General features: G+C 37.5%; 1 protein-coding gene across 1 annotated transcript; it reads left to right on the top strand.

The window, feature by feature from the left end:
- The first annotated feature begins 2,491 nt into the window (after positions 1-2,491).
- Positions 2,492-13,048, top strand: suz12a (SUZ12 polycomb repressive complex 2 subunit a). The gene is made up of 16 exons (XM_077213038.1): positions 2,492-3,253; positions 3,891-3,937; positions 4,078-4,142; positions 4,367-4,426; positions 4,532-4,581; positions 4,687-4,772; positions 6,428-6,647; positions 6,739-6,841; positions 6,930-7,035; positions 7,142-7,322; positions 7,456-7,544; positions 8,880-9,023; positions 9,168-9,325; positions 10,506-10,704; positions 11,031-11,110; positions 11,310-13,048. Exons 1-16 carry the CDS (start codon positions 3,082-3,084, stop codon positions 11,581-11,583), a joined length of 2,034 nt encoding a protein of 677 aa, XP_077069153.1. The 5' UTR covers positions 2,492-3,081; the 3' UTR covers positions 11,584-13,048.
- Positions 13,049-13,105: the final 57 nt, after the last annotated feature.

The following is a 13,105-nucleotide window of genomic DNA, read 5'->3' as shown; positions in this document are numbered from 1 at the left end:
AGCAAGCAAGAATATATTTCCCGGGAATATGAATGATTTTTGTATCTTCTAGCTACATATTTAGTTGATCGGATCCTATTGACAATATAAGACGACGAGAGACTAGTTATATACTAGCGTAGCATATTATTATTATTATTTGAGCTTTACACAAATACATAGTACGACCTGAAACATAGTAATTTACATGTTTCCCTTTGGAACCTTTAGCGTGCGTAACCTATCAATTTAGGAGGTAAAACTAAGTATTATGATTTTTAAAATGTATTAATTCTCCATTTATTTCTAACATTTGGAAAATGTATAAATATCATTTAAGTATACAATCTTGAAAAATGTGCATTTCACTACTCCCATTGTGTATGATCGCAGAAAAATATTTATGTTTTTATTGAACTTTGATGGAGCAACAACTTGTGTGTGAAAATAAATTATAAAAGTGGTTTGTTTGTTTAAAAATCTAATAAATGAGGAGGGAAGTGGGCCTGTTACCCCACACACGGGGTAAAACCAGCATGGAGCAAAAGGCACAAAGTCTTTTATATTTATATATAAGTTAATACTTGTTTTAAACAACCACTTTAGCAAAATGTGCACTATTTCTGATTATTTTGATAAATAAAATAATTCGTTTTTGTTCAATAAATATATTGTCATAAAAATAAAGATTCTGAAAGCATTGAATGAGATCCCATAATAATTTAATATAGCTTTAAAGTAGTAAAAATTATATGATATTTTATAATGATAGGCTTAATATTTTAAATGGTTTCATTATAAATATGGTGATTATCTATAAGTTGGACACTTAATAACTTAATATATGATTTTACCATCTGAATCTAACCATGTCATGTCAACAAATGAAAAAGTCAGCCAGATATTTATTATCATGTTAATTATTGTGCCTTTAGCCCCAACAGCAGGGGCGCTTTCCCCCAAATACCATACTTTTACATATTCTTGTTGTTGAAAAACTGTTGCTTTAATTACCTTGAACAAAACTGAAAATCAATAATTAATGATTTAATTATATTCAATAATTTTAGCGATTCTCATTTGTTACTTAAATCTACAACATCTAAAAAAGCACAGAAATTTTGTGGTTGAAATTTAAAAAAGTAACAAATCCTATTTGCCTCAGGAATAAATAGAATGCGAGGAATGCTTCAGTACACAGAAAAACCTAAAAATGCTAATAAATTCTGACAACAAATGCATACTGAAGAGAAATGACGTTGTAATGACGTTGAAATGACGTCCTAACAGGACCCAACAGAACAGCTCATTTGCTACATAAAGAGCTATGATATAGAGCTATAAGGCCATCTGGAGGAAAGAATCATGGAAAGTCATGTTATATAGGCCTTTTTTTTCACAAGAGGTCAGCAAAGACACACAATGTATTTTGAGCTGAATTAAAAGTGTTATGCATAACATTGTGTTGTTTTAAATTTAAGTTGAAAGAATGCTTACATTCTTATTTATTCATTATTTATTGATAAAATACAGTAATATAAAATAAAATCTCCAAAAAAATTACTTTAAAAATAGAAAAATATTTTCAAAATGAAATGAAAGAAGCTTTCTGGACAACATTTTATTAAATATTATTTTAGGGCTTCGGGTCATTTAGATCCGTAAGGGAAGGATTTTTTTTTTTTTACAAAGTGCGAGGGAAGGATTGCTGAGCTGAATTTTTGTACTATCTAGTGGTTTAGAGAAAAATAAAATCAAAGGCGCCTTTACTCTGTTGTGCCTTTCGCCCCATTGTTTGTAATCAATAGGCCTACATAAAATATAGTGTTGTAACTTGGTTCCCTAAAAAAGTTGGTATTTTCTTGTCTATCATAACAGTGTTGTCACTGCCATATTAAGTGATGAGAGTCTCTAGTGAAATAACCATCCACAAAACTTTACATGGGGAATAGCAAATGCCATTATATTATGTAAAATAGAAATTAAAAAAGAATAATATTTTTTACAGCTGCTCATTATTGCTTATTATTTGTGTTTGTGGACATTTGATCACATCTCAAAAGTAGATATATATATGTATGTACACACAACTGATTAAAAGTTTGATCAGATTTAAAAAGAAAAGTCATGAACTGGAGAAATCATGAATTTTCATAAAGCGATGAGTAGTACTCATTATTGTTCGACTTATAACGAGAGGCCCCAAACAAACAAAAAAAAAACAGTTCTATTAGTTTAAATTGAAATAGTGACTATCAAACAACACAAACAAAACGTCTTTTAACATTAATATTAAATATTTATGTTAAAAAATACATAAATATTATTTTACGTCTAAAAATATGTAAAATATATTTACGTCTTTTAACATAAATATTTTATTTTAAATCACATAACAACTTAAATAATATGTCTACAGATAAATATTTAATACAACTAGAGGCCAGAATTTACACCCTGAACTTTTTTCTCGCAATATCTACTCTGAAAAACGAATTTCCCGCTAAAATATAATAAGCGAAACCGAAGGCAGCGCGAGCGCACGGCAGCACACTCTCTACCAAACTTGACTGCAATAATGGCCAAACTCGAGGTTTTATCAGCTGAGTGGAATACATTCAAGAAAGAGGGCGGGTAATATTCACGGCACTTTCGACTTCAGGCTGTTTCCCATAGGACACAAAGCTTCTGTGGTTGTATATTCCTAACGAGTAAACAGCGGCGATATTCTCTTCGCAACACAATAGTGGACAGCTAATCTTTCAGCATACTTTATGCAGCAGCTGGTTTCTGTATTGTAGTCGTCGTTCACTATCGGGTGGAATCCAAATTATGATCCGATAAGAGTTCGCGAAGCGATCGTTTTTTTACGCTAACGAGTCGTCGTTGTTGCTATGTTTTTCTACGTGTACATTTGTGTTGTCGCGAATTCCATCCGGTCTGTAAAACAAACTGGTCTGCCGGCTCGTTGATGTTAACTGTTACTTTGTTGAGGGGGCGAACCGGTCTCGGCTGCTCTCCCTTTGTTTGGGCTCAGGACTCGGCTGAATCCACTGGGGTTCCGTTTCAAACATCTCATTCGACTGCGAACACAATTCTAGGATGGCTCCACAAAAGCACGGCTCTGGTGGAAATGGTTTTTATTCTAACAGCACGAGTAAAGCTGCAAATGGAGGAGCGCACGTATCGTCCGGTGTTGTGATGCCTTCAGTCAAGCGACCCAAGATGGAGCAGATTCAAGCCGACCACGAACTCTTCCTGCGGGCGTTCGAGAGTAAGTTGCTCCGGGTTGCTCGTAAATCTAACTTTTTTCACCCTCTTCGCTTTGTAAACAAAATAAAATGCTTTTTTTCTAGCACACTTAACAGTATCCAATTGTGTTATGTCACACACTCCTAGCTTGAGGGCGAAACAAAAATACTAGCCAATACAGTAGTTCGTGAAATTTCTTAAATATGAATTTTAATGTGGGTTATCTGCTCAAGTCATGTTTTTTTTTGTCACAATAGAGTTATTTTAAACACATAGTAGTTGTCTAGGCCACATCCTATATGAAAATTAGACACGTGCATCAAGAGATGACACGTGCTTTAGGGTGATTTTATGCGTTTTTTTATTTTAATTTGGCATTGGCGACTTAGACTTATGGTCATAGAAGAGGAAGGGAAATCAGCAGTCACAAACAACATAAAACCCCTGAAAACAAGTAGTTTCTCTTCACAAGCTTAGACAAGTCTAGCCAAACTGCCATCTTGATTAATGTATAACAGTGTCATTGTAAAATAATGGGGTTAATTTCATAGATGCTGGCTCCACATTCTTAGTATGACTTAAAATAGCAGCTTATTTATTTACTTGGTATCTAATTTTGCAACATCAATGAACATGATTGTCTGCACATCTGTTCACAGAACCAACTCAAATATACAGATTTCTTCGCACAAGGAATCTCATAGCAGTAAGTAGAGCATAATCATGAAGAAATAACATGCTGTTCTCCTTTGTATGTAAACTTTTGTGTGAACTTGGAGAACTGTACATGGCTGCCATAACAATAGCTTAACTGGTTGCATCTTTATTGTTTTTCTTTTCTATCAGCCAATCTTCCTGCACAGATCTCTTACATATATGGCCCACAGAAACTCGAGAACAAATTCAAAAAGGTAAAATGATTGCTGTATATTAAACAAACTTCAAGCAAGTTAATCTCTTTGTTTGTCAAAAAGCCACACCTTCCATTTCCTTGTGTAGGCCTCAACAGTGAGACAATTTGTTGACAGATTCACTGCATCTGAGGGATCTTCTTTAGTTGTAGTTGGATAAGTTAAATGAGGGCTTCACTACTCAACAGATAAAATATAATGTTTGTTGGCCTCCGTTGTTTCAGAAAGTGCTTTAGAGTGAACGATCTGCTAGAGAAGTCAAAAGTGGATCAGGAATCTCACAAGTAAGATGTCCTTTTATTCCAGATTTATGTGGCTCTCGTTTTCTGAACTTGATTGACTGGGTCAAATGCATGCAGAGGTTTTAACTCCAGTCTTTTGTCTTGTAGTATGGCTTCAAACCTGCAGCTCACTTTCACTGGATTCTTCCATAAAACTGGTAAGCCAACATTAAGTTTCAAATTTTTTTGCATGCTCTTACCAGCGTGTACAAATAATATCCCCTGATCATTTAGTAATTTTGATTTGTTGTTCGATGTATCAGAAAAGCCATTGCAGAACTCAGAGAATGAAGAAAACTCAGTGTCTGTAGAAGTGCTACTCGTCAAGGTCTGCCACAAGAAGAGAAAGGTAAAACTTTGTGTTATAGAGAGAAGTAAAAAATAACACTCATTGACCTTGCACACCAACAAAAACAAGCTTCCAACTTGTCCTTGTCTTGATACTGTATGCGCACATGACTGTTGTACTGAAGGTTAATTTTTAATCTGGTTTTATCTTTGCCATTGGCACATAATTAAAGACCCAATGAAATCACTTGACAAGCACAGTTTTGTGTCCTTTGTTGAGAGCATTTGATTACACAAAAATCAGAATAGTGCAACTTGTCATCAAGATTTCTGGTCCCAGAAGGTGTGGTCACATTTGCCTTCATTCAGCACATTTTTTTGTGGGAGAAATTCAGTCAATTTAATAGAAATTTCAAGTGAGGGTGAAAGATTTCCCCACGCATATTTCCAGTGGATCTGCCATACTGAGCAACAGAAAGCTGCTTGGTTCAAAAGTGAGCTGTGTTTTATACATTTCTACGCTATTGACAATAGCAGGGCTGTCCCCTAATAGTCGACTAAACATTATGCCAGGTTCACGCTACAAAATCAAAGGATTTTAAGTCTGATTTGCAAATCATCGAGCTCACCGTCAGGTCGTGCTGTGATTGGGGGCAAATCAGTGGGTGATCTTTTGTCTTTTACCTTATCAGGGTTTTTCAGAACAGATCGTCGCGCAAACAGCTTGCAGCGCTAATTTCTTCCCGACTTCCATGTTCAAATAAACGATTCCTGTTTTGCACGTTGTTTTACGTCATTTCCCGTTCCACTTCTCGTGTGTGTTTTCGTGACAAAACGTGGTTTGGGGACCAGATAGTTGTTGGGTGACAGAGTTGTCAGCTTGTGTAGTGTGGGACCCCCTGTTGCGGATCATTGAATACCACAACGACTTCAAGACTCCAGATTACAGACAGCAAGTCATGTAATCTGAACAGCATAGCGATCTGCCGACGTTTAAAGTTGTGTAATCCCAACTGACATTAGTCGACGAACTAGTTATAGTCGAACTGCATTTTAATCAGTCTGTTAGACGCAGGAAAAAAATGCCACAGGATTTGCCTTCAGAATCGATTGTGCGGGCGCCTGTAGATTAAAATGAATGGCAATGAAACTGTTGCTTTAACCAATCAGCCAATCGGATTTTGATTTGACTGCATTGGGGCCATCTAGCAGGCGTACAATAATGTCTGCATTTTCACGTCCTTTTGATTGGATGGTAAGAGCGCGTATTATTACTGGTAGTCAAAGGCTGAGCTAGCTTACCGCATGTCTAGCAAACTGCATAAACTAAAATATATTCATGTAGATTTAATAGTTTTTCAACCCACAAATTAATGTTTCTTTCCCTCTTCGACCCCAGGTTCAAACGTACCGGGAAAAATCCCTTATTCAGCCTTATCCAAGTTAACGCAGAGTCACAGAACTCTATTCGATATGTCGGGTAATAACAGAACTGACTGTAATGTATGCCAGGTCTGATTTTGAAGGCAAATGTCCCGCTGATCTTATTGATTTCATTCAAAACACTGTGTGAGAGCATGGGACAGTTGTACACATCGTCACTACTTTTAGTTGTACACTAGCATATATATATATATATATATATATATATATATATATATATATATATATATGGCTGCTAAGCTAACAGACATTTTGAACTCATTTCTGTTTTAGGATGTAAGTTGCCCAGTGAAGCAAGTGCCTACTGGTAAAAAGCAGGTGCCTCTGAACCCTGACATCAGTCAGACCAAGATGGGAGCTTTTCCCACACTGGTAGTGCCCAGCCATGAGTTTGAACCCAGTAACAGCCACATGGTGAAGTCCTACTCCCTTCTGTTCAGAGTGTCACGTCCAGGTGGGAGAGAGCTCAACGGCATGACCACCAGAGACTCCAGTATGAGCTTCAGCTTTTGAGACTTAATAATATTACAACTCAAAACTCATTTTGATGAGGCCTGTTCAAAAAAAAGTTTTTATCTTCTCAGATGTTATTGAAGAGATGTCTAGCAGGAAGAAGAGATACTGCTCTCATCAGGATGATGGAGAAACTACCTTTGTGGCACAAATGACAGTTTTTGATAAAAATAGGTAAACGTTCTTTATTTAGCACTACTTTTGTTATTCTTTTTAGTTTGCTTGTCTGGTTTAAGACTTTATTTTTGTGTTCCTTCAAAAGACGCCTCCAGCTTTTGGATGGCGAGTATGAAGTCTCCATGCAGGAGATGGAGGAGAGTCCTGTAGGCAAGAAAAGGGCAACGTGGGAAACCATACGAGATGGAAAGGTCAGTTTCAGGCGGTGTGTTTTATTAGTCTGTTTGTGGCTAATTGAGATTTTGTACATCATTAAGTAGTTGGTCATTCATTTGGGATCTGTACCCTGTGTTTCAGTGGCTTCCACCCTTCGAGACCTTTTCTCAGGGACCCACACTGCAGTTCACTTTGCGATGGACCAATGACACTGCTGACAGAGGAACGGCACCAGTGGCCAAACCGCTTGCCACACGCAATTCTGAATCCAGCACAGTAGACAGCAGCAAGCCTAGTAATGTAAAGCCACCACAAGCAGTAGGTAAGATCACAAGCACTGGTTTGTGTTTACAAGTAAAGTTCAATAACTTTTTGGCCTTTCAATAAAGCATATTGATTTGTGTGCAATACTTAAGAAGATTCTAATCGTAACAATGGCTTTTGACTGGTTGCAGCTGTGAATGATTCAGTTGGCACTGATCTACCAGTAAGAAAAGAACAAACTCATGTTGAACCTCGTCAGAAAATACGTGTTTATTATCAGGTGAGTAACATGCATCTGTAAATTTACCTGACGACACCAACAAAACTTTCAAAAGTAGATGGTTCACACACAATACAGCACACTTCGTTGCCATGGGTTGATTTAGATCTGAGGTTAATGTCGTGCAGTCTGGCGTCCCTCGGGGGTCAATTTTGGGCCCTCTTCTTTTTAATATTTATGTTTATCCTCTTGGCCAGTTTTTGAGATCACTTGGTCTAAATTTTCATTGAAATGATGAAGGAATGGATGACTGATTATTTCTTTGTCTTAACAGTGAAAAGACTGAGATTATGCTTGTTGGTTCACCCCACCAACTACGCAAAGTAGAGCCGGTCACTCTGGCTCTTGATGGCTCTACTGTGGAGTATAAATCTAAATTGAGGAATTTAGGAGTAATTTTTGATGCTAATCTAACGTTTGAGCCACAATTTTTGAATACTGTTAAAATCTCATTTTTTCATCTTAGAAATATTGCCAGATTGCATCCAATGCTGTCGTTTACTGTTGCTGAGAGATTGATAAACACTTTTGTGTTTTCGCGTATTGATTACTGTAATGCCTTGTTAGCTGGCGTGTCAAAGGTAACCTTAAGCAGAATGCAGGTTTTACAAAATTCGGCTCCCAGAATCCTTACAAGAACTAACATACGAGACCATATTACTCCCGTTTTGGAGTCTTTGCGCTGGCTTCCCATTAAGTTAAGGGTGGATTTCAAAATTTTGATGCTTACTTACAAGGCACTGCATGATTTGGCACCTCAATACTTGACCGAGCTTTTAACTCCATATACTCCAAAACGTGATCTTCGTTCTTCGGATACTGGTCTTTTAACTGTTCCCTCAAACCGTTTGAGATTAATGGGAGATGGGGCTTTTTCTTCATTAGCTCCTAAACTTTGGAACTCTCTACCGATTGAGATCAGGCGAGGCCAAATCATTTGGAAACTTTAAATCTCAGCTTAAAACTCATTTTTTTAGGTTAGCTTTTAATTGATTTATTGTCGTTTATTTTATTTTACTGTGTATTATGTTTCTCTGTGTGTTGAATCTTTGCAATTTTAATTGTTTTTTGTACAGCGCTTTGAGATGTACATTTAAAGGCGCTATAGAAATTAAAGGTTATTATTATTATTACTTATCTGTTATCCCAGGCCTTTATATTGACTATCAAAGCGCAGGGTGTTTCCTTGATTCTCTGTCTTTCCACTGTAGATTTCTGTGCTGTATGATATGAGCATGAGAGCGCTGGAGTTCATAAGTCCTGCTGTGACATTTCGCTCTGTCCATGGGCCGCTGTGTGGTCATGGTGTGTTGTATCCATCCTCTTGTTTTCTAGTTCCTCTACAACAATAACACACGGCAGCAGACGGAGGCCAGAGATGACCTGCACTGTCCATGGTGCACATTGAACTGCCGTAAACTCTACAGCCTCCTCAAGCACCTCAAGCTCTCACACAGCCGCTTCATCTTCAACTATGTGGTGAGAGACATCACCAGAAACGCCTCAGTGTTTTTTATATTAATAAATGCATTATTTGTAGTTGGACTGGGTTAAATCGCATATCTAACCTTTGCATATAGTTCATATTTGGTAGAAATGTTTATACTGATGTTTCTCACCCAGCCTCATCCTAAAGGAGCCAGGATAGATGTGTCAATAAATGAATGCTATGACGGGTCTTATGTCGGCAACCCTCAGGACATCCACTGCCAGCCTGGCTTTGCCTTCAGCCGTAACGGCCCAGTGAAGAGGACTCCGGTTACACACATCCTTGTCTGCAGGTCTGTGTGGTATGAAAAAGAGATGTGTATCCAAAATTCAAAAATGCTTTAGCTGCTGCGTGGCCTTAGCGAAAGGTTTCATCATTCATTTCTATTGTGGTTGTGGTATATATATCACAATATAGTTAGAATTTAATCTAAAAAGCGTAATTAATTTCCCCATTAACCAGACTCAAAACAGTAATGTGTTATGAATTTGACTGGTTGATTTGTGTTCTACTCCGTTGTAAACTGGTGAATATGTGCACACTTTTTGCGGCGCGTAATTTGAATTCTACACTGACTACCGTTCAACTGGTTGGTGTCTGAAAGAATTTTTCATATACAAAAAAGTATCTTATGCTAACCAGGGCTTTGTTTATTTGATCCAAAACAGTAATATTGTGAAATATTACAATTTAATTTAATTGGAGTAATTACTCCAGTCTTTAATGTCACATGATCTTTCAGAAATCATTCTAATGTGACTATTTGCTGCACATGGAACACTTCTTATCAATGTTGAAACAGTGTTGCTTATTTGTCATAATCTTTTGATTTAATATAAAATGTATTTAAAATAGAAACCTTTTGTAACATTATCAGTATCTTAACTGTCACTTTTGAATGGTTTAATGATTCCTTGCTGATTAGAGGTATTCATTTTATTTTTATTTATTTTTTAAAACTTTCTGACCTCAAACTTGAATTTGCAATACTACAATGTTTCTTGGTAGCCTAGCCATTAACAGCCTACATCATCAGTACTCCGGACACTTGTAGACATAATCATTTGAGTGTAGACTTAAGGCACCCATCTGTGGCACAGACTTATGTTCTCCTTGGTGTCGGATTTGCCATTTCTATAGTATATACTGTAGTGTTGCCCAGGTCTTTTACACTGCATTCACACTTCCTTGGTGCTGTCGCGACCATCATAGTGACAACAGCCAATCACTTTTACTTTTTCGGTGTTGCATGAACGCAATTGCATATATGATCTGATTGGCTACCTTCTGCGTTGGCAATTTAAAAGTTGAACATTTTTCAACTTCTGCCACGAGCAACACCCGCAACGGAACCCACAATTCAGTTCAGCAAAGCATTACGTTAACGTTAACTCCAAGGCCCGTGTGAATGGACCGACCTTGTATTTATTTCTTTGAATCTGATGTTAAACACAGTGTTGTGGTCTCCACAGGCCCAAGCGCTCAAAGCCCAGCCTCTCTGAGTTCCTGGAGCCCGAGGATGGAGAGCAGGAGCAGCCGCGGACCTGCATCAGCGGCCACAACCGCCTGTACTTCCACAGCGACAGCTGTGTTCCACTTAGACCACAGGAAATGGAAGTGGACAGTGAGGACGAGAGGGACCCGGAGTGGCTCAGGGAGAAGACTGCTATGGTGAGGAAGAAGTCATATCATTAAGACCCTTTGGTTCTGTTACTATTGAAGAAGCAGCGTAGAGGACAGATGGCGTGCTGTTTTTGACTCATTGTGTGTGTGTGTGTGTGTGTGACATGTCGTGTCAGAGGAATTATATTACATTCACATCTGAGAAGGATTTTTCACAGGATCTGACTTTCACTAAGTCAGTGTTAGTCTGAAAAGGGTCAAATTAACCCACAATGTTTGCGTTGTTTAGTGACTGGATTTCACGCAACTATGAAATTGCAAATAAGTTGTCATTTTCTATTTAAATGATTTTGTTAATCTTCATCACCCCTCAGCAAATCGAGGAGTTCACAGATGTCAATGAGGGAGAGAAAGAGGTCATGAAACTGTGGAACCTGCATGTAATGAAATATGGGTATGTATTTTCACTTCTTTCACCCTGTGCTTTTAAAAAAAAAATGTTTTTACCCCTTCCATTAAACACAATCCATGTTCCGTATACATCACAGTGGCCTGGATACATTCCCTGTATCACCTTGCACATATGTGAGCTTATCTCTCAGAGGTTGATCACATTTCTGCCAGTAATTTGCTTCTTATTTTCTTCCATGCAGATTCATAGCTGACAACCAAATGAATCATGCCTGCGTGTTATTTGTGGAGGAGCACGGCACCACCATCGTCGAGAAGAATCTGTGCCAGAACACTCTGCTCCATCTGGTCAGCATGCATGACTTTGGCTTAGTGAATACAGTGACCATAGACAAGGCCATGGCTCACCTGAGAGATGTAAAACCGCACAAAGATAGCCAGGAGCAATCCAAAACGCAAGACAATGCTGACGGCGGATCCAGGGGCGCTGGAGAAGTCAGTGTATCAAATCACTGAAACCACCTCCTCCTCACTCTGGATTGAATTAAGTGTCAATGGGTGTCAAACGCCCCCTGGATGTGAGAACCACCACTTTCTGCACTCACAGGGTTAAATATGATATCTAGTTAGGAACAGGTTGTGGGGGGATTTGATGTCATCAGAGTTTAAAGCAACTCTAGATTCAAATTACTTGAAGATGCCTTTAGAACTACAAGTCATTTCTGATTTTTCTCTACTCACACAACCCCGTAGCTCTAGCAAGTTTTTAGCACTTGTTTTAGGTGCCTGTTTTTAAAAGGACTATGAAAATAATTTTTTAATATATTTTGAATATTGATGGATGGAAATGGCTCCTACAAACTTGCTTTTATTGCATATTTTTCACAGGGGTTGATGAACTCCTTTTGAAAACTTGAACATATATTAGTTTTGCTGGTGTACAGTATGTTTTTTGTTGTTTAGTTTTTCAACATTTCTGTTTGTGCCACCTCTAACATTTTTTTCATGGGAATGTTTCTGGACCAAAGTTTTGTTGATCTCTTTGTGGTGGCTAAAGTGAAGGTATCCACATTCATTTTTCACCACACTTGAAGACTTCAAATGACTTTTCTTTGGAATCTCGGCTCGAAGAATAACCATCGGGGATACAGACTGACTATGCCTACGCTGCAAGTTTTTGTTTAAGTTTTTCACGTTTTTCGGAGCCTTTATTCCACTAACTTTGCAACACAGATACGTACAGGGTACAAAAAAACAGTGGGATGGGATGCCTTGCAGAAATGTTTACACTTGCCTTATCCATGGAAACATGGACTCTAAGCAGGGTTTGAATTTTTGGTGTAAATTGTGGTGTGAACAGGTTTATTTTGTGATGTTTTACTGCACACAATACTGTGTCCAGTTCCACCTATTAATATATGTTAGTTTTCTCACAATGCATCTGCTCTGGTGTATCTATCAGTTTACTTTGGTTCCATTTGCTCTTCATGGTGCCCATTCATTTTATTTTCAGGTGTTTGTTGAAACCTGTTGTAATATGTACATAAATTTAGTGAAATGGCTTTGCTGAAGGTGACTGCATTCAAGAAAGATTATTTTAGACTCCGAAATGCAAGTCTTCATAGTGGTTTTTTTGTTGTATGCATCTATTTTAAAGGGAAGGGATCTGTTTGTAAAACACTGTTTTATTTAGCTAAAACTGCACTGGTTTAAAAAATGTTTTTGGTCAATATTTGAGATCAATTACTTAACTGGCTGAAGCAGTTACGTAACTGTGAGTGCGTAACATTTAGTACAGCATCAATTACACACGATGTGGATTGCTGTTATGAATTAATGTAAAAAAAAAAGATATTTATATCAAGAATATGATAGGAACATTATGAAACCTGCTTGAGTTTATGAATTATGCTGAAACAAGTGCTTCAGGTTCTTTATTTAAAATAAAGATTTTTTGTTTTGTTTTACAATTGATACCTCACAAGTCAGTTCACAGATTATTTCATGTGTTGGTTTTATTTTAGTAAACATTTGCAAG

This window comes from Siphateles boraxobius, unplaced genomic scaffold, assembly GCF_051911475.1.
Source record: "Siphateles boraxobius isolate OS27281-9 unplaced genomic scaffold, OSU_SipBor_1 66, whole genome shotgun sequence".
In the NCBI taxonomy this organism is placed as follows: Eukaryota; Metazoa; Chordata; class Actinopteri; order Cypriniformes; family Leuciscidae; genus Siphateles; species Siphateles boraxobius.
Note: the sequence above shows the minus strand (reverse complement) of the source record. Positions and strands in the feature narration are given on the sequence as shown.